The 21,306-nt window shown below is 45.5% G+C and overlaps 1 protein-coding gene across 1 annotated transcript in view; it reads left to right on the top strand.

Moving 5' to 3' along the window:
- Window positions 1-2,869: 2,869 nt before the first annotated feature.
- Window positions 2,870-21,306, top strand: part of FKBP6 (FKBP prolyl isomerase family member 6 (inactive)) — a 34,683-nt gene continuing 16,246 nt past the window's right edge. The window contains exons 1-8 of the mRNA XM_053669583.1: window positions 2,870-2,926; window positions 3,149-3,266; window positions 3,661-3,750; window positions 4,509-4,711; window positions 6,163-6,282; window positions 13,740-13,934; window positions 14,056-14,165; window positions 15,197-15,289. Coding sequence (XP_053525558.1) covers window positions 2,870-2,926; window positions 3,149-3,266; window positions 3,661-3,750; window positions 4,509-4,711; window positions 6,163-6,282; window positions 13,740-13,934; window positions 14,056-14,165; window positions 15,197-15,289 — 986 coding nt within the window. The remainder of the gene's footprint in view (window positions 2,927-3,148; window positions 3,267-3,660; window positions 3,751-4,508; window positions 4,712-6,162; window positions 6,283-13,739; window positions 13,935-14,055; window positions 14,166-15,196; window positions 15,290-21,306) is intronic.

Below are 21,306 nucleotides of genomic sequence, written 5' to 3' on the forward strand. Positions count from 1 at the left end.
GCTTCCGGCAGCAGATTGTGGAAAAGGGGCAGCAGGCGCCATGTCCCCGCTCAAAGGTGGCAAAGGCACAAGAAGCAGGCCAAGGAGATGTACAAGGAAGATAAGGCATTGAGCAGAAGGAACTCAAAGAACTAAAAATGAAGGCTGTGGGGAAGGACCACCTGCCCGCCCACAGGTGGAATTAACAAATCTGGCAAAAAGTGAGCTGTTCCTTGTGACAGGAAAAGTCAGCTGTTCCTGGGGCAGTGGTGAGCCTTAATGCCATTCCCGTTTTAAGATCTGGACTTCCTGTCATGCCATCTGTTGCCATTTATAAGTAGGATGAAGTGTCATCCTGGAGCCTGTTGGTACATTTAAGAATTAACTTTTGTAAATCATCATCATCATTTGGTGGCTCATCTCTTTAGTTCTTCTCACCCAGCCATTTCAGTCTTAGCTATGAGGTCGGAATAAACTGAGCCCAGAACCCTGCCAAACAACAGAATCACCTCAAGGTCTTTGTTGTATCCTCATCCTATACCCCCTGTAATGAAACAACTCATCTGAAAAGAAAGGAAGGAAGGGAGGTCAAGCTCTAGAACAGTAGGCCCAAGCACCTATGTCTGCCAGCAGGGGAGGTCTCCGCCCCAGTGATAAGCAAGACCAAGATCTCATATAGACAGATAGAAAGCTAATTTTATTTGTTAATTCAAGAAATATTCATTGAGAACCTGCTATGTGTCAAACATTGAGCTGGGCATTGTGAATATATCAAAGAACAAGACAGACAAGGTTTCTGTGCTTCTGGAGTATGGGAGCCAGAGGGGTGGGTGTAAGGTCATGAATAAACAAGCTGATGTAATGGTGTTAAATGGCACGCAGGAAGTACACAGTATGGAGAGAAAGGGGAGCAGAATGACAGGTCGTATGAGGTGCACTTCAGTAAGGAGCAGGTCAATGTCTCTGAGGAGGAATGGTTGAGCTGAGATGTGAAGGATACACAGGAACCAACCACCTGAAAGGATTCAGGGTAGTAGACTACATAATTCGTCAGCAAGTGCAAAGGTCCTGAGGGCTGGAAAGCACTAGAGAGGAGACCTGGGTAGTTGGAGTGTAGTAAAGGAGGGGAAACATCAGAAGATGAGGCCAGAGAGGTCGGCCAGGAGGGCCGTATAGACTAGGGCAAAGGTTTGGATTTCATTTCGAGGGCAGTGGGAGGGTTCCTTGCCTAAAACCCTCTTAGAGGGTTTTAAGGCAAGAAAATATCATCTCATTCATATTTTTAAAATATCAGTCTAGCTGCTGTGGAGATAATGGATCACAGTAGCATGAGCACTTGGGTGGATGGGTGGTGAAGCCAAATGGCTGATACAGAGATGTAAACAAAGTAAAAGGGGATCCAGAGTCAGAGGCCACAGGGCATCCAGGTGGAGGAACTGCGTAGCCCAACTGGTCTGCAGACTTCAGCAAACAGCAGAATCACCCAGAGGCCTCGTTACAACACACATCTCTAGGCCCCAGTCCCAGAGTTTCTGATTCAGGAGTGCCTGGATGGGCTCGAGAGTTTGCATTTGTAACAAGCACTGATGCTGCTGGTCTGGAGACTGAGTACTCTTTGAGACCCACTGAAAAAGGCTGTTGGACACAGTCCCCGGGGGGGTGGGGTGGGGTTCTGGCACCAGTTTATATCACACAGTTCAAATCTGTGGGAATGGTAGGGACCTCTCAGGGACTGAAAGTAGAGAAGGGCAGGGGTCCAAGGACAGCCCTAGGCTGCTAACGTTTTACAGGTCTGAAGATGGAGGACGACTGGGAAGGGATAGCCAGTGAGGCCAGAGGAACAGCAGGGAAGTGTGGCAGCTAGGAAGCTGCAGGGGGCAGCCCTAATTCCTGGGCTCTGTGAATATGTCACTTACATGGCAGAAGGGACTTTGAAGATGTAATCACAGTCACAGTCCTTAATTATCCAGGTGGGTCCAATTTAATCATATGACCCCTTAACAGCAGAGAACTTTCTCTGGCTGGAGTCAAAAGATTGACGCTACAGAAGAGGAAGCAGGAGGATTCCAAGCATGAAGAGGGTTCAGCACTATTGCTGCCTCTGAGATTCAGGGGCCCACATGCAAGGATGGGAGAGAAGCCTTTAAGAGCTAACTGTGGCTCCCCGCTGACAGCCAGGAAGGACATGGGGACCTCGGCATCAGAGCTTCAAGGATCTAGATTTGCCAAGAACTTGAATGAGCTTTGAAGCAGATTCTTCCCCCAACGCCGCCAGTCAGGCTAATGCCTTGATTTGAGCCCAGAGACAATGATGTCAGACTTCTACAGAACTGTGAGAGAATATATGCGTGTCACTTTAAACAGCTAGGTTTGTGGCAACCTGTTATGACACTGGAAGAAAACGCATAGAAGCCAAGAGAAAAGTGTTTAATGGTCAGAGAAGTCAGCTTCCCCAAATGCTGACAAGACTCCAGGAATCTGAGGACAAAAGGTGTCTGATGAACTTTGCAATAAGAGCAGTCTTCCTGGCACGGAGAAGAAGTTAGTGGCTACATTGAAGTGATTAAAAATGGTACAGAAGGAGGGTGGAAATAACCTACCGCTAGAGGTCTAACCCTTCCAGCTGGAGGCTGTTTCCGGGGCCTTGTTTCTGGAGCTCACCGGGACGCTCCAGCCACGTGGCTCGCTGAGCATCGCTCCTCCCCATCACGTGCCCCACGACACACACGTCCGCATCACGTGCTGCACAGTGTTCCGCACGCACCCCCTACCTGCCCCGCCTTGCTTCCCACCACCACCGCGTGCCCAGTCGTGCTCTGCGCACGCCTGTCACGTGCCCTGCCACGCCCTCCCTGGCCTGAGGACGGTTGGCTGCAGTTGGGGCGAAGCCATGAGCTACCTCTCGCGGCCTGTGAACGGAATGCCCGGCTCTGGGGCAGAAGGCCAGGTATAAAGGAGCGGCTGGGCTGCAGCCTTCGGGAAGTGCCTGCAGTCCCCAGCACGGGACGGGTGGCCAGGCTCATCCATGTGTCCACGGTGGGGAACGCCCCGACCCGGGGGGAGTCTGGCCAGGGGTCGGCGCCCCGGGCCTGTTGAGGGCCCCGGCCGATCAGGCACTGCCCTGGGGGTGCAGTTGGACGGCTTTGAAGCCCGTTTTGTTCCCCACTAGTCCCCTCACCAGAGGTTGAGCCGGTGGATGCTGGACATTTCCGGGGACCGGGGTGTGCTGAAGGACATCGTCCGAGAGGGTGCTGGCGAGCTGGTGACGCCGGACGCGTCCGTGCTAGGTATGGCCCGGGGTCCCGGCGCCATCTGGCCTCAAGGAGCTGGCAGTACGAGGGGAATGGCGGTTTCGTGGCACTTTATTTTGGGGGAGGGGAGGCTACGTTTTCAAAAAAAATAGCATTTTTGTGGCGTAGAACATACTTTGTTAGAACTTGAATTTTCACGGGACAGTGAGGGGCCCCCAGGTCCACCTTGACGTGGCGGGGCTCACCAGCCAGTTTTCCTGGCGCAGAGCCGAAGGGCAGGCGTCCAAACGTTAAGCAAAGATTTGCTCTTATCACTCAAGGTGTGAGGCAGTTGAAGGACATCTAATTCTGTTGTTTGTGTGTGATAGAGATGTGATGTTGTAGAGGTGAGGGTGTTGGTCCATTTTTCTGTGTGTTTCCTCTGTCCTAGTGAAATATTCTGGGTACCTGGAGCACATGGACAAGCCTTTTGATTCTAATTGCTTTAGGAAAACTCCTCGGCTCATGAAGCTTGGAGAAGGTAAGTTCACATTAGGAGCTGGAAAAGGCCGGGTCGGTCGGGGAAATTAATGAGGGGCTGAAAAGCTGTCCAGGACATAGATTCTTTGAGTCGGTTTTGCTAAACCAGCCGGTTCCCTCCTTGAGAACTAGGTATTTGGGAGATGTCCTGCTGGCAAGGCTATATCTTTGCATCCCAACTTAACCATTGGGCATTGTGTTTTGTTGGTTTATTGAGTGAACAGCTGTTGAATGTTAACTATGCACAATGCATGATGAAGAGAGAGGATGTGCCCAGACGATTAGAATGTCCCTGCCAGTGTGGCAGGGGAAATTGACTCCCATTCAGACAACTGTCCTGGTGGAATCTAACAAGTTCCTGGGAAGTATGAGCAGTGTTGAAGGAGTACTTAATGACAGCACCGTTCATTCCAGCTGGGCAGATCAGGGAAGGCTGCATGGAAGAGGGTGCATTTGAAATGAGCACTCAAACAAGTTTGAGTAAGATTGAATCAGGGCAGAAGCTTGGCATGGGGGGAGGAGGAGGATGCTGCAGGAAGAAAGAACTGTGCGAACAAAATGCAGAGGCTAGAGCGCTGCAGAACCTAGAGAAATTAGAGTTGGAATGGTGGCGGGAGACACGGCTGAAAAGTGAGTTGGGAACAAGATGCAGAAGGCTTGGAATATGACGCGGAGGTATTTGGATGTAAATAGAACTTGGTAGCATTGGAACAGGATATTGGGCAAGCTTCAGCCACATTTTTTTGCCCCTTCTTCCAGATATCACACTTTGGGGCATGGAGCTGGGCATTCTGAGTATGCGGAGGGGAGAGCTGGCCAGGTTTCTGTTCAAACCAACCTATGCCTATGGAACACTGGGCTGCCCGCCCTTGATCCCCCCGAATAGCACTGTCTTGTTTGAGATTGAGCTGCTTGACTTCCTGGATTCTGCTGAATCAGACAAATTTTGTGCCTTGTCAGCGGTAAGTTCTAGAGCACAAATGTCAACACTGCACAGAAAGAGCATTGGGTTTGTTTTGGGTAATTATCATCTCTGCTGGTGGTCCTCTGGCCCAAGTTCCACCCTGAGGCTCCTGTGTGGTGGTACTTCCCCTAGTACTTCCCCTCTTCATATTGGCCTTTCTCGCATGTGGGTAACTGCGCTAGGCCAAGGTCAGGCTGTGGATTTGTTATGGACACCAACAGTTTCAGCTGATCTTTTAGTCATCCTTTGCTTACTTTTCTCTGCAAAGCAGTGAACATTTGCTTCTCAACATTAAGTTTGATTTCCAGCAAGTCAAGCATTATGGTAGCTCATAACTCATTTGCTTGTATAATTTGTTGTCCAACCCAACACACTTCAAGTGAAAGGGACTATTAACTGGATAGGATACCAGGACATCAGGGGTAAACTGGGATAATCCCAGGCAAAGTGGGACGTGTAGTCCCTGTTCTCCTAATTCGAGTGTTGCCATTTCTTGGTTGCTTCTACTTCATCCTTCCCATAGAGACAGGGCTTCTGATCTCATTAGAATGCACTCTTTGTCATTCTTTCTCACACTGACTATATATGTGACTTTAGATGTCCACCTCAGGCTTATATCTGTATATGATGTTACCCAGCTAAATGATGTTACCAGCACCCCAAGTGAGGGACCTTATCTTTTTTCATCTTTGTGCAAAACAGGTTCTTGCAGATCCTGGGTCCCACCTCTGGCATACTGATTTAGAATCCCAGGGGTTGGGGTGGGGTCAGGGAGGACAGGATATGTATGTTTTAAAAGAGGCTCTATGGGTGATTTTTTTCTTTTTTAAAAAAATTGATGCTAGAGAGAAGGGAAGGGAGGAGGAGAGGGAGAGACACATCAGTTGGTTGCCTCTCATACATGCCCCAACTGGGGACCAAACCTGCAACCTAGGCATGTGCCCTGAGTGGGAATTGAACCTGCAACCTTTTGGTTCGCAGGATGATGCCCAACTAGCTGAGCCACACCATCCAGGTTCTGTGGGTGATTTTGAAATATTTACTCAAGGTAGCACGTGTGGCTATATAGATCGGTAGGGCCCTGGGCAGACCAAGACCTGTTAAATTCTGCTGAATAAATGGTCCTGATTTTTGTGCTTAACAAGTCCCATCAGTTTCTAATTCCATGGAATCTGCCGCTGTAGTGAACATCTCTAGGAGGACTGGGGCTCTCCCTTTGGTGCTTGGCTATAAAGTGGGCACAGTGATAACATCAAACTGCTGTGACTTCCATTGGGATTCACAGAGACAACCTCTGCAGAGGTGCATAGACCAGTGCTTGGCACACACACATCAGTAAACAGAAGTGCACACTCTGAAGCGGAAAGACAGAACCGGTGTAACTACACTTGCATTGTGGTATTGTGGCTTTCACTTTTCTCGCTGGGTGTTCTTGTCTTTGGTCCTCAGGAGCAACAAGATCAATTTCCACTTCAGAAGGTCCTAAAAGTGGCAGCTACTGAACGAGAGTTTGGCAACTACCTTTTCCGCCAAAATCGTTTCTACTATGCCAAAGTGAGATATAAACGGGTAAGAATGCTTAAGAAGTATGTTTAGACCCTGAAATATTCCATTTGAAAGAAACAGACCTGGTCTCTTTCCCTATTCTTTATATACAGTCATTAAGAAAAATGTCATTAAACCTCCCCATGCTAGATAGCTGGGAGAGGGGCCAAGACGTCTGCGGGGAGCCTGGTGTCCTGTGTCTGGCATTTCAGTTCTGGTACATGGGCGTGTTCGGTTGTGAAAATACGTTGAGCTATGCACTTTTGTACTTATGTGTGTGTATGTCAGTAAAAAGTTTTTTAAAATTCTCATCTTAGTGTTAACTTCTCTACTAACTGATTTTTCCACCCCTCTGTAAACTTCGCCATCTTCATTTCCTGTCTGACAGTGGAGATTCATCTGACTCTCTGAGGTGACTCCCTTCTCACCAAGCTTTGGACTGTGCTCTGGCTTCTCCTGTAGGTTATACGGGCAGGGATTTGCTGCGCTCTGCAACTCTGTGAATACTCTGAGCACCGTGTGCACCAGCCTCTGGGCCTTAAGTTCTAGACATAAACGAAACAGAGTTTAGAGTCTAGAGGTAGTCTGATTTTACATCTCATTTGCATACTGAGCCTAAATCATCCTGGATTTGCACTCTGCTGCAAGCAGCAGAATCTTGAAAAACTGGTCTTTAAGTAAACGAGATATTTAAATTGCCCACACATAAAAAGGGAGGCAGTCCAAGGCTGCGAAGCAGTTCTGTGAAGCCACCAGAGATCCAGGCTCCTTCTTTTTGCTCAGCTGCCATTAAATGTGTTCTTGTTTCTCCCCCTCTATGGTGGATGGTCGTTCATCTTGTAGCATCACATGATTATGTGGGCAGAAAGAAAAGAGGGGAGGAGAGTTTGGTGTGTTCATTACTTACCTTTATGTTTCATGGATCATGTTAAATGTACACCCTTAACTGTATAGGAAGCTGGGAAAGGTACTTTTTAAATTAGTACACTGCTGCTTTGAACGGAATGGAAGTAATTAGGTGACAAGGAGGGGCATAGACGCCAGCTAAGCTAACAGTATCTGCCACATTTGGGAAACATGAATATGCTGCAGAGAAAAGAGAGCATGCTCATAAAATCAGGTTCTTAAATGTGAATAGCATGGATTTGGCTCATGATTAGGTTGTGTTGTATCATGGATACTACTTGTAAAGATTCTTGAGAGCCTGCACACTTGAAAAACATTTTTTCTTATAAAAACAGATCGTTTCTTTCATCACTTATTTCCTAGGTCTGATTCCCTGAGCAGTCACTTTTTAATTATATCTGCTGTTTTTCTGGTACTCTGAATTTATAAATGACATGCTTTAATTGCCCTTTTTGACATTTTTGATTTCTCACCAAAATGAGAATTAAGCAGGTGAGGCTTTAGTTCTCACTTCTGGTTTCCCAGTATTGTCATAATTTTTTAAAAAATCAGTATTTGGTCTTATATAATTGAGGTTTTTTGATACTATACCTGCAGAGCCAAGGTCTCCACTATGCTTACTTGTTCAACAGCCCCCTTATGCCTCTTGAATCGCCTCTTTTTTGCCTAGTTTCCTCTGTACCTATCACTGTTTCTTCCTAAACATCCTCACAGCAATAGAAAGCCTCTTCCAACGCTACTTTCCATCTGATTGTGCCTCTCACGGCCTGGTAGTGCCTTCTTTTCTCAGGACTTCCCCACTAGAACTCCAAGTCAAACCGAAGCTCCCAGGGACCTGCACAGCTCCTGTCCCAGGGCTGCCTCGTGACTGGAAGATTTCCTGTTGTTTTTCTCAGTTTATTCCCTTGTTTTGATGGAGCACATACATCTTTGCATGTCTAAAAATATTCTTAGGTTTGTTCAGAAGGTATCCAGCCATGTAATATGAAAAATAGACACGTTTATTGAAGATACAAGATAGAAAACACATTGTACATAGGACAATGACACCCTAGCCCCCTTCAAAGTAGGCACCTTGGGGCCTCACACAGTTCTCCAAGTCACCATCAGCTACCCAGTATTTTCCTGAATCTCATCAACGATCTGAAATCTTTTCCCTTTCAAGGGTGATTTTAGTTTTGGGAAAAGCCAGAAATCACAGGGTGCCAATTCTGGGCTGTTGGGGGGCTGAGTCACTGGGTATTTTGATGTTTCTCCAAACAACCTCTCCATGAAATGTAATGCATGAGTGGGCACGTTGTTGTGATGAAGCTGTCAATCACCATTTGCTCACAGCTGTGGCCTTCTGAATCATCCAAATAGTTTCCACAGAGGAATGTTCAAGCTTAACACAAAATTTGATGTAGATTCGTTGCTCTACTTGCTTAGTCATTTTGAATGTGATGGCCACACAGTACACATGCTCACTCAGTGGTGTCTACCACCCCCACAGACTAGCACAGTGAAGTCACCACTATTTACACATGTGTATTCCAGTCCACTCTCCTTGGCTAATGGGTTACATCAAACTTTCATGAACTGTCCTCGTTATATTAAAATGGCTGGACTTTTTCCAGACAGACCTCGTATACTTTATACTTCACACATAACAGGTAACATACTGAGTACAGAATTCTAGGAGGCAGAATTCAAGTCACCATTCCTCAGATTTTGAAGAATATTGTTCCAGCTTTTAGACTCGTCTGATACCAGTTTGGTTCCTGTTTCTTTATACACAACTAATTTGTTTTTCTTGTAGAGATTTAAGGATCTTTTTTCCTGTGTTATTTTTAAATTTTACAGTGATGTTGCCTGTGTGTGTGTGTGTGTGTGTGTGTGTGTGTGTGTGTTTTCAAATTTGTTGTACTGAGCTTTCAGTGTATCACTTCACTCAGGAAATTTGTCCTCAGCTCTGGGAGACTTGAGCTCTTTGACAATTTACTCTCGTTTCTGTCTTCTCTCTTCCCAGAACTCCTCGTTAATTGACAATCAGACCTCCCGCACTGAGCTTCCAGATTTCCTTTTTCACTTTCTTCCTCCCAATTTCTATCTTTTTCCTTTTTATTCCACTGTCTGAGAGCTTTTTCTGGACTTTATTCCCCATTTTTTCTTCAACTTTCGAGAACTCTTTGCTTCTGTTTTCCAGCATCTGGTCTTGTTTCATGCATGTATTATCTTCCCCTCTTTTTAGAGTATGGATTGTAATTTTCAAGTTTTGTTTTGTCATTTTCTGTTTGCATCTGAATTTTTCTTAAAACCTGAATCCTTTTTCTGTTTGTTGGATTTTCTCTCCATTAGAGACTGTGTCCATTTGCATTAGATTTGGCTGCAAGTCACGGAGACTCATAATTAGTGACTAAAAGATAGATAACTCTTACTCGTGTGAAAGGAGGGCTTCTCAGTAGCTATGCTCCGCAGTGTGCGCAGGTTTCCAGGCCTCTTCCATCTCTCTGTCTGCCTGTTTCTAGGGTGGGGCTCTGGGCCCTGTGGTCCAGGATGGTGGCCTCTAAGTTCTATGCAGTAGGAGGGAAAAGAGGGCTGAGGGCGTGTACCTGTGACACTTGTACTGAGTTATGCGTTACGGGACCTGTTCTCCAGGCCATAACCAGATAGCAGGAAGGCTAGCACATACCTATATTCTGGTTGTACACGTTCCCAGCAAAAAAAAATCCTTCTACCGTGGAAGAAGGGGGAACAGCTCCTGGGAGGTAGGAGGCCTCCTCTTCTACAGAGCCTTTCCCCAAATGTTTGGTGATGTTTGGCTGGCCATCAGGATCTGAAAGAGGCATCAAGAACTGATTGGAAACTCAAAGTCCTTGGTGGGGCAGGCTGCACTGTGATCAGATAGATCACTCCCACCTACCAGTGTACACGCACTTGCTCTGGGGACATTCAGTTCTCCGCCTCCTGCCCAGGGTAAGTGCTTAGCTACCAGTGTCCTGAGAGCAGAACAGGGCAACAGGACAGAAGGTCTCACTGGCTATTATCGAGACTGTCTTCTAATATTCCTGTTACCATCATACCTTCTTCCCGCTCTCTGCTCTGTATGCTCTCCCCGAATCGAGAGCCTCTCCGGTTCCATTTCTCTAGAAAATAGACACTCCTGATTCCTGAGGTAGTGGGAAGGTGTGGGCATCTGGACCCATAGGGACAGAGAATAGGAGGGAATGGTCAATGTCTCCTCCACTATCCAGCCCCACTTCTGGCTCTGATGGTTCTGATTCCTAGTTCTAGTTCCAGTTCCCTCAGCCCTCAGGGCTCTGAACTGCAGGCCAGCCCCTTGTATATTGGTGCTCCTCTCCGCCAAGTCAGTCACAATACTGTCATCCATTCTGGACACATTGGGTTTGTCATTGATCCTCTTCCTGTTCTTTGCTCTTGTTGGACTGTGACTTTCTGCTACTTAGGGCAGGAGAGTAGGTGGTGTATGGAGTCATCCTCACTCAGCCAGGAGCTCCACGTACCTGTTTCTCTTAGAAATCACCTCGTTGTTTAGAGCAGCAGCATTTATTAGCACCACTGTGTTTTCAATCTTTGCTCAGCCTTGTGTGGGACACACAGATTATTGGGCAGGGCCCTTGCTCTCAAAGAGTTTTATTTAGTTGCGGTAACTAGTATTGTAGCTTTTCCGGGAAAAGGAATATTTTTATAGGCTAGAATATCTGGTATTGGCTTCTTGGAAGAAATGACACTTTAGCTGAGTCTAGAGGGATGAAATGGTACAGAAAATGGAAAGAGGTTAACTCTGGACAAGAGAAAAGAATGAGCAAAGAAATGGAAGTGAATAGAGACTACTTAGGTCAGTTGGTGGATGCCCAGTCTAAAACACACACTACATTTAAAAAAATAGGGAAATAGAAGGAATCGGGTTTGGGAAGATGCTTAAATGTGTATAGATGTGTATAAATGAGGAAGAGAATGGAAGGGACCCACTGGGGAAGAGCAGGCTGATAAAAGTAATATTTGGGGAAGAGGCAGTGGTTAGCAGTATGCAGGTAAGGGTGTGCTGGAGCTCACAAGAGCCCGTTATAAAATTTTCAGGAATTTTTGCAAACTTGAATCAGCCACGGTGGGAATAGTTACGTCATAGGAATAGGGAAACACTGGAGGGCTCCTCCTGCCAAGTGAGCTGGCTGTTGAACACCGTGTGTGCCGGCCGCAGTGTCGCGGGGACAGGCCTGCCGTAATGAGGCTCTGCTCCGTGTTGGGTGTGTACTAGGCCTTTTGCAACTAACCCTGTTGCAGGGACTCAGGAACATGTTTAAGGAGGTGTGAGTTGTACAAATAAAGAAAAAGTTCTGGAAATATTATACTTCCAAAAAATGAACTTTTAAATTTGAAGTTTTATATTTAAGTGATGAAGGAAACAGTATTATTACTTCAACCTTTCTGGTCTGAGAAATATTTAAAACAAGAATGACTAGGAAAGAAGAGATTTGTTAACTTCAGTTTTGATTACTCATGGAAATCACCAGGTAAACATGGCCCGTAGGAGACCGGGTCTAGGTGACAAGTTTAGGTGTGGGACCAGAGTTCAGGTGAGAGCCCCAGGTTGGTGGTGTGAAACCTGAATCAGTGTAGAAGGTATGAGGGCAGTAGACAGAAACTTGTGTAATGAATGACTAGGAATTAGAGAGAAAAGGGAAGACAAAGAAAAGCTCATGGCTTTCTACCTAAAATGCCATCTTCGCTGACAGTTATCCAGTTCTTCATTCTGCTAGCATGTTCCAGTGGAACCTTTTGTTGGTCACACTGATGCTGTTCAGGTTTTGCCTTCATCACTTTTTTCCTTACTGTTGTTGCAATATAATTCACATACCGTTTAATTCACACTTGTGAAGTGTATAGTTCATCGGTCTTTAATATAATCACAGGGCTGTGCCACTGTCACCACTGTCTAATTCCACAACATGGCATCACCCCCAGAAGAAGCCCCATACCCATACCCTGTAGTCCAACACAAATGTAGCCTTCCTAGTGGGTGTGCAGAGGCAGCTCACTGTGACTTCAATTTGCATTTCCCTGATGACTGATGATGTTAAACATCTTTTATGTGCTTATTGGCCATTTGTATATTTTCTCCAGAGAAAATATATTCAATTCTTTGGCCATTTTTTAAAATTAGGTTGTCTTTTTTATTGTTGAGTTGTAAAAGTTCTTTATATATCTCGGATACTAAGCCTTTATCAAATATGATTTGCAGATATTTTCTTCCAATCTGTGGGCTGTTCTACTCTTTTTATCTTTTCAGGGGTGTACAACTGTCTTTTTATTCAAAATACAAAATACATTATTTGCAGGCATAGATGGTGACAGCAGTGAGCCATTGTGTGCTGTCAGCTTTGACCAGTGACTATGATGAGAGCGATTTCTCTGAAACGTCAGCCAGCCTCCTCATTCTCTTCGTGCACTTTTTGGGTAGTGTCCTTAGAAGCACAAAAGTTTTTAATTTTGATGAAGTCCTTGATGGATAATTTTGGTAAATATCCATCAAAAAACTTTGATGATATTTATTCTTTGATTATTCTTTTGGTGTCATGTCTAAGAAACCATTGTCTGATCTAAGGCTACAAGGATTTACACCTGTATTTCCTTCCAAGAGTCTTCCAGCATAGTTTCTGTGTTTAGATCTGTGATCCATTTGAGTTCATTTTTGTGCCTAGTGTGAGGTAGGAGTCCGACTTTGTTCTTTCACAAGTCTTGATATCCAGTCATGTCAGCACCATTTATCGAAATGGCTACTCTTTCTCCATCTAATGGTGCTGGCACCCTGTTGAAAAATCCATTGATTATAGATGTACATGTTTGTTTTTCCGGACTTTCTGTCCGCACTGTCAGTTCTATTCCATTGTTCTGTATGTTGTCCTTATGCTAGTATCACACTGGCTTGGTTACTATAGCTTTGTCATAAGTTTTTAAATTAGAATGTCCTTCTGATTTCAATTGGAAATTGGAAATTAGAATGTTCTTCTAATTCCAATTTGAAATTTGAAATTTGAAAGGTGAGGCTTCCACCTTATCTTTTCAATATTGTTTTGCTATTCGGGGTCCCTCAAATTTTTATATGAATTTTCAGATCAGCTTGACCATTTCTGCAAAAAAAAAAAAAAAAGAAAGAAAGAAAGAAAGAAAAAAGCTGCTGAGATTTTGGTTTGATTGCATAAATCTGTAGTTCCATTGGGAATATTGCCATCTTACATTAAGTCTTCCGATCCATGAAGATGAGTTGCCTTTCCATTTCTTTAAGTCTTCTTTAATTTCTTCCAACAGTGTTTTGTACTTTTCATTGTACAAGACTTGTACTTTAAGGTTATTGCTACTTATTTTATTTTTTTGATGATACTGTAAATTGGGTTGTTTATTGGTATAGAAATATAGCTAACTCATATATTGATCTTGTGTCTTGAAACTTTGCTGAACTAATATTTTAGCCTAAGGGTTTTTTTGGTGTGTGTATGTGTGTGTGTGGATTCCTCGGGTTTTCTGTATATGAGATTATGTCAGTCCTCTTGACCACCTGTCTTTCCTCTCCACAGGCCTTGTTGCTTCTCCGCCGGCGCTCAGCACCCCCTGAAGAGCAGCACCTGGTGGAAGCTGCCAAGCTGCTTGTTCTCCTTAACCTCTCCTTTACGTACTTGAAGCTGGAACAACCCACTAGAGCCCTGCACTATGGAGAGCAGGCTCTGATTATTGACCAAAAGAATGCCAAAGCCCTCTTCCGGTGTGGACAGGTGAGTTGGTGGACAGTGACTTGGGGACAAACACCTAAGAAAAGGCGGCAGTAGTGTTGAACTTGGGCACTACAAAAATGCTCTTTCCTAAGTATGCTTTTAAAATTCTGTTTTCGGATAGGCCTGTCTCATCATGACTGAGTATCAGAAGGCCCGGGATTTTCTAGTCCGAGCCCAAAGGGAACAGCCTTTCAATCATGACATCAATAATGAGCTGAAGAAACTGGCCAGGTGAGGCCTGTGTTTGCAGTCCTGCAAACAGAGGAAGAGATGTGTGATGCTCCTACAGTTCTGGTCTCTCCACCTGGGTATGTTGTCCAGCACGTGTTATGAGGCAGCGCCCCCTAGAGCTAGTTTTATGAAGTGCTCACTACCCTAAACCAGCTCCCAGTGGAGTGGGACAAATCTCCAAACTACACCTGGGTCATCTCCCACCTCCTTATTTGACCCTGCCCTTTGAAAGCAAACTAAAGAGAATTGTTCTTCAGATACTGTTTCTACTTGCTACCAACACAGAACCACTCTTCTCAACTGACTGCAGAAAGGTGCCTGGTTTGATCTGAAATGGAACTTTCAGGTCTGACTCATACCCATAGGGTGACTTTCTCATTACCCAAGTGATACATATACTTGTATCATTCTTTCAGAAATATAACTTTTTATGATTAGAGAAGATTCATGTTCATTGTAGGAAACTTTGAAAATATCAACATATAAATAGAAATCACTCATAATTACATCAGCCCATAATATATCCACGGTTTTAGGATTTTCCTTTATTCTTCTGTATTGGTGAATTTCTCTATTCCTATTAACATTAAACATTTAATCCAAATTGCTTAGTTAAAGCTTTCTTGACATTAAAAAAGCCAGGAGTAGGCACACCTCTTATATTTGGATCCAGCTGTTGCATTTTGGACCTTTTATTTGTAAGTGTCCTGTTAGGTTAGATGTAGAAACTCTGGAATCTAACCATTCTTTAGCAAGAAAATATCAAGATAAGTTAGTGGCTCCTGAGTGTGAGGCACCTGGCAGCCTCACTGACAGTGGCTCCTGGTGTTCAGGCAGCCATCTTTTCAGAAACCGGCGTTTGTCCAAGGGCTTCTTTAACAGCCTGTGGGAACCTCCCCTGTGCCCTTACCTCTCCAGCACCACTTCCACCCCCTGCTGATTCAGCAGACCAGAGTGGAGAATTACAGCCACCAGATGTCACCTCCTACAAAGACAGGTCTTCTCTAACTACTGTGCATGTCCCTTTACAGCTGTTACAGGGACTACACAGATAAAGAGAAAGAAATGTGCCATCGAATGTTCGCTCCTTATGATAATGGCTCCACAGTAGAAGAAAATTCAAGGTAATCAAAGGCCTAAAGCACCAGAGGCTTCAGGATTTTGTCAGGCATGTATAAGAATGCAGTGGCTCTGCTTGGCCCACCAGTGGGTACTGGCTGTGTACAGCTGAGGGTGGAGGGGAGGAACAGGAAAATTCACATGGACGCTAACGACACAAGTCTAGTGCAGAGTGCGCACTGTGATCACAGAGGAGGTTGTAAAAAGATTGGAAATTCCATCCAGAGCTGCTGGGTAAATTTATAGGTTTACAAGGCCTTAGGCTTTAAAATGAAAACAAAAGTTTGTGGGGTTTTTTTTGTATTTTATGTTAACCTCTTCCTCACTGTGGCTTGGAACATGAAACTGATAATCATTAAAGGAATGGTTTATCTGAGCTTTGAAATGAACAGCAGTGCTTCTCTTACTTGGCTTCTGAAGGCCTCCAACTTCACTTTGTACCTAATACATGATTAAAGAAGACAAAATTCAGATGCCAAGGAGCAGGGATGGACAGTGACTCTCAAGCTCTGCTTACTAGTAGAATTAGAGCTTTGCGGATTTGGGAGCTGAGAACGCAAACACTGTCATCGCCCCACAGCACACACCTTGTGATCTGGCAGGCACAGGGTTAAGGTTTCCCATGAGCACAGGAGATAACCCCTCTAGTCTGGTTTACTGTGACTTAAGAAAATTAATGGAAACAAAATCACCTGCCTTAAACACCTGCTTAGCCGGGTAGATAACTCTGCTCTCTTGAGAGAAGTTAAACAAGGGACAACAAGAAAACAGCTGCCCAATGGGCTCCTGGAGATAAATCTCTCCTTTGTTGCTACCTACATCCCTCTATAAAAGAGGCTTGAGAGAGGAAGGCAGTGAAAAGGCCTATTCATCCCAGACATTTTCACAGGTGATCTACAAACCGCTTCTGTCTGGCCTGTCAGAAACAGCCTGTCAGTATCAGAGGTAAATGTTGCCTTCATCGCTGACCCTGACCCTGTGACCCAGGCCTTCAGGTCTTTCAGGGACATTGGAGTATTTGAACCGAGATGTGAGGCAGTGGACGTATTTGGCAGCTATTAATGTCCAGGACAATTAGAGGCCCGGGGGCTCTTTGCCAGGCATTTTAGACTGTGACCTGGTAAATTCTGCCATTCAGTGAATATCCAGTTCTCCCAGGGTCCGTCCTGGAAACAGACCCTGGAAAACTCATCAGGGCAACCAGTTCCCTTTCTGTCCTCTGCCTCAACTTTCTCAGTCTGTCAGGTTTTGGAGCCTAGTGATCTATAGATGTTTTCCCATCATTTCTAAATCGTGTTTGTCTTACCACAGCAAGGGCTGCATCAGGGTCTGAAGTGGCCATGATTGTCACGCTCCCGTGCTGTTGTGGCTGTAATGTGTTTTGGCTTTGTGTGTCTTCGGTGTCCTACCTGCTCCCCTTTTTCTGTTGTACTTGTGCTGAGTTAGTCACTTAAAATGTCCAGGTTTCTAGGTTCTTTCAACAACCCTAGTTTAACTAAGGAGGACCATTTAAAATGTCTTCTTCTCAGATGTTAGATATTCCTGACTTGTCTTCATCTTGTCTTCTGAGATGTTAGACACCGACTTCTAATGGGATGAATGTTCCAAGTCTCTGACTGTAGGAGGCTGAATTCTTTGAGATCAAAGTCCATGCCTTTTTCATCTTTGTATTTTCTGGCATCTGGAACCACGCCTGGCACATAATTAGTGCTCAGTAAATGTTGGTTGGATCAAGTGTAAAATAGCCGAAATGCTAGGCCAGTCTCTTTGAAACCATACCCTCCAGGCTGGCTCTTGTATTGGCTGTCAGGACTGCTGCTGGTGCCAGTGACAGAAGCCCATCTTTCTCTAACGTCAGCTGAAAGATTTGCAGAAGGGATCCTGAGGTAGCTCACTGAACCAAAGGAGAAGCTGAACAACCAGTGTTCAGGTACCTGCAGTTCCGAGGGCCCTGGGGTCCCCGTCTCACCGCCGCTTTACCACTCTCCCACTATAAGGAGTGCCCTGGCACCCATTCGCCCAGCCTTTATCTTTGAGAGAGGGCTCTTCCCTAGCCCACATCTCCTCCTCGTCCTGTACCGACCATAGCTCCAGTTTGAAAGACCCTAAGGCAGGACTCTGGCCTGGTCTGGGGTATGTGGAGTCCCATGAGTGGCACCCCTTCCTAGCACCACATATTAGGAGCTAGAGGAGCAGTGACTGTTCGAAGTAAGAAGGCTGCTGTTGCCCAAAAGCAAGGGGGTAGAGACAATGGTCAACCAGGAAGAGGCCCGTCAAAGGGTATTTAGCCATTGCAACCACTCACTGTTCTGCGGAGTTGTGACCTTTATTTAGTCTTGTGACAGAGCAGTGGGTCATTTGCTAACTTGGTAAATTAGGAATCTCTTGCAGCTCCTGCTGCTGGGAGCTCAACGGTGGGAAAAGCAAATACATTCATAGTTTTGCCACTGCCTTTTTCATTCGTTTGGATTTTCAGAGGGCATGGCAAACACACATACCTGTGGATGAGAACACTCTTGGGGATAATCTGGAAAGGCAAGACGGAGGTCAGTGGTTTTACTCACCCACATCAGAAGACCTAAAGGCTTTATAGCAAGCCTCAAGCTAAAATTTGATAAGCTGTTTTGAAACTGCTTTCCCTGTGGTTTGCGATGCAGTGGAAGCAGTATTCCTGTGCTCGGATATACTACATTCAGACTTTCGTAAATGGATCTAACTACCCACTTGGTGAAGAGCTGCCATAGCTTTGTACATGGTGGTAGAGATTTCACCAGGGGCACCAGAGAGCTCTTATAATGGATGCTGTCATGGCTGGGAACATTTGGAAGAGTGTTCTAACGTTTTTCTTAATTCTGTTTCCATACCATTGATTTTATTCTTTAGTTAGAGTTTGAGTTATGTCCTTATCCTACCACACTAGTATTCGAGGCCCTCGCCATACTTTGTGTCTGGAAAAGAGATGTGAAATGAGCACCATAGTTATTCCCAACTATTTAAATGGTTGACAATACAATAGGTGACTTTATTCTGTGGTTTTCAGCAAATGGACATAATAGGAAGATAAAACTTGGCTTGATATGAAAGAGTTACTAATTGTCCTACCATAAGTGGCATTAAGCTCTTCAAACGTGGGGACCACACACAGAAGACTGCCACTTTTGACTGCTTTTTGAGGATGGCCTTGTGTGAAGTATCTGCTCCCAGGCCAAGCTTTTCTACTGTGTGAGTTGTCGTGGTTGCTGGTGCATTTCCTGTTAGGGTCTGTCTGAGCAGCCCTAGGGGGCCCCTTGGAGGTGGAAAAGAGACTTGTGAAATTAGATGACCTTTCCGGGCCTTCCAAATCTAACTTTTTACCATCAGGCACTTGCAAACCTGCAGAAGGTGATACCTTCCATCCTCAGAGTACTTCTAGTGGAGATGGAATACAAAGTCCTACACTCAGTGTCAGAAAAACCACACAAAGACAGGAAGTGGGAGAGACCTGGTTCTGCTCAAGAGCAAAGATGTTGTTTACTAGTTCAAAACATACCAAATGTTAGGCATGGCTGCCAATGAAAATAGCATTCTGAATGAGGGAAGAGGAGGGTCCCACTGCACCACCACCGACAGCCTCCCTTCATTACTCACCCCTTCCCCAAGCCCCTTTTGAGCTGGTGGTTGTCCAGTGCTAGGCAGCACGTGAAGAGAAATCCAGTCCTGCTCCTGCAGTGCTGGTCTGCAGGGGTGGCGCTCTGACGGGGGAGACGGGGCAGTCAGGTGAATCACAGAACACGAGTGCCAGGCGGGAAACGTCCTGATGAGAGAAAAGCTTCGTAGAGGTCATCCTGAAGCTTCGAAGGGCAGCACTGGGCACAGGCAGGGAGGAGTGGGAGAGGGGTGAACAGAGAAGACAAGGAATTCAGCACTGAGGTCAGTTGCGGACCACGTATTGTCCTGGCGTTTCAGTCATCTTTGGGGGAGTGTGGGCTGTGTCGTGTAGCATAGGGGGAGGGGGAGATGGTCCGACGGGCTCATGTAAGGAGGGGCTGGCGGGCATGGCAGAGGGCGCGTTGGGGCTGCTGGCCTGGCAGGTAGATGATGCCTGAGAGATGATGACAGCCTGAAGGTAGATGCACTGGCAGGAATGGAAAGGAGACAGGAGCATGTGGCCTGCAGTCTGGGATGGATGGAAGGTGCTTTCAGTCAAATAATTCAAGTGGCGCATGAGAACTTAGCTGGTAGAGGCTAACCATAATGCCAGCGGGCATACAAGATGACCTGTGGATGATGGTGGAAGAACTGAAGCTATTTATTCTGGAGAAGAGAAGCTTTAAGTGGTGTGTGTTAGTCATGTGCCAGTGGAAAGAAGTGGCTTGGAGTGGAAAGCATGCAGAATAAGGAGTCGGGTGGTTACTGTGCAGCAGAAGTGATAGGGGAATCTTCCTGCAAGAGAAGGCACAGCTTGGGTGGGTTCACAAGGCTGATTGGTGGGGGGCTCACCTACATATGGTCGTCTTCCATGGGCAGAGTTGTAACGATTTTGCTCTCAGTTTATCATATTTTATGCCCTTCTAGATTATTTGATAGCATTTCTTATCAGTTATTTCATTTTAATGTATTTTTATTAATTTTTATCCAGATATTTGTTAAACCTATTTTATTAGTATATGCCAGGTTTTTACAGGTTTTATGTGGGTTGTTTTTAATGTAATATCTCTATAATACAGCTATCATCTCCATTTTCTAGATGATTAATTACACATGAAGAAGCTAAGTAACTTGCCAATATTACAAAGTGAGTAAGCGAGAGAGTCAGGGATCCCAACCCTGGCAGCCTGGCCCGGGCTGCCAAGTTGAAGAAGCAATCAATACAAAAGGGTTTGTCAGAAGAAATCAGTGTTAAGTCTTGTATCTCCTGGGGCTTCTTCCATGTAGCTAGATCTCTCATTCCACATAGTCAGACACTCTGTGTTGCCATTTCCTGATTGTTATCAGTTTTGGACGTGTATCTGTTGACTCCCTGCTCTAATCCGACACAGTCCCATCTCTTCCCTCACTTCATAGTTCTGTTATACTTGCAGACCGTCCCTCTATTAGATTATTATAATGAAAAATTACACTCATACTGGTGTTTCTGATTTCATGAGCTAAAGACAGTGTTTTCGGCATTCCACATTGTACAGTATACGGAGAATATTACTGTCTGAAAGCCAACGTTGTGCTTTTTTTTATTATATTGTGCTTTTACTTTTTTCCTTCGATTTCTAATTGCATTTTTTTTGCCTTGATCCCTTTAAAAACTTTGTAGTACTAAATAGTCCAAATCTTTCTTCTTGGGGATCTCCCTCTTGGAAATCTTCATATTTGTGTAACAATCTACACAGATTGTCCTCCAGGCCCGATGTACAGCTGCCATTCTGGGGCTGCTGCTTTTTTCTTTTTCATTACAGCTATCATTTATTAAAAATACATGTCTCCTTGGAAGGAACACTGGTAAACCAACTAGTACCATGCTTACATCGAATCTTTGCTTTGCTTCCCTGGGAGTGGTAGAGGGCTGAGTGTTGCACGACTCACTTTGCATCAGAGAGATCAACATGCCCTGCTCACCCCTCCTCACCAGTCCTTCACCGTCACCGTCACTTCACCCCTCCCTACCTTCCATCCAGCGCATTGCCCAGGGGAAGCTGCTGCCCTTTCTTTACCCTCCTTGAGGCCCGTGTGCCACAGCCGCCCTCACTGTGCTGGGAGGAGAACCGCTACCACACTTCCTCAGTTTGGCTGGAAGTGCCCCAGGCATCTTCACCTTGGCGTCATTTGCAATGCTCAGACCACAGTGGACGGGGAAAGAACAGACTCAACTCTCGGGCCAAGCACATCCGTACTTCTTTGCACAGTGTCACTCCTCCTGTGTGGAGGTGACAGGCATGGTGGCTTTAAAGGAGCCCAGCGGGAAGGGGCCTGAGCCACACCCATTATCTGCATTTGCAGTCAAAGCAAAACTCCCTTGACCCCAATAGGTGCCCCCTTATTGTGGGAAAGG

This window comes from Artibeus jamaicensis, unplaced genomic scaffold, assembly GCF_021234435.1.
Source record: "Artibeus jamaicensis isolate MK-2021 breed Jamaican fruit bat unplaced genomic scaffold, CSHL_Jam_final contig_1582, whole genome shotgun sequence".
NCBI classification, from domain to species: domain Eukaryota; kingdom Metazoa; phylum Chordata; class Mammalia; order Chiroptera; family Phyllostomidae; genus Artibeus; species Artibeus jamaicensis.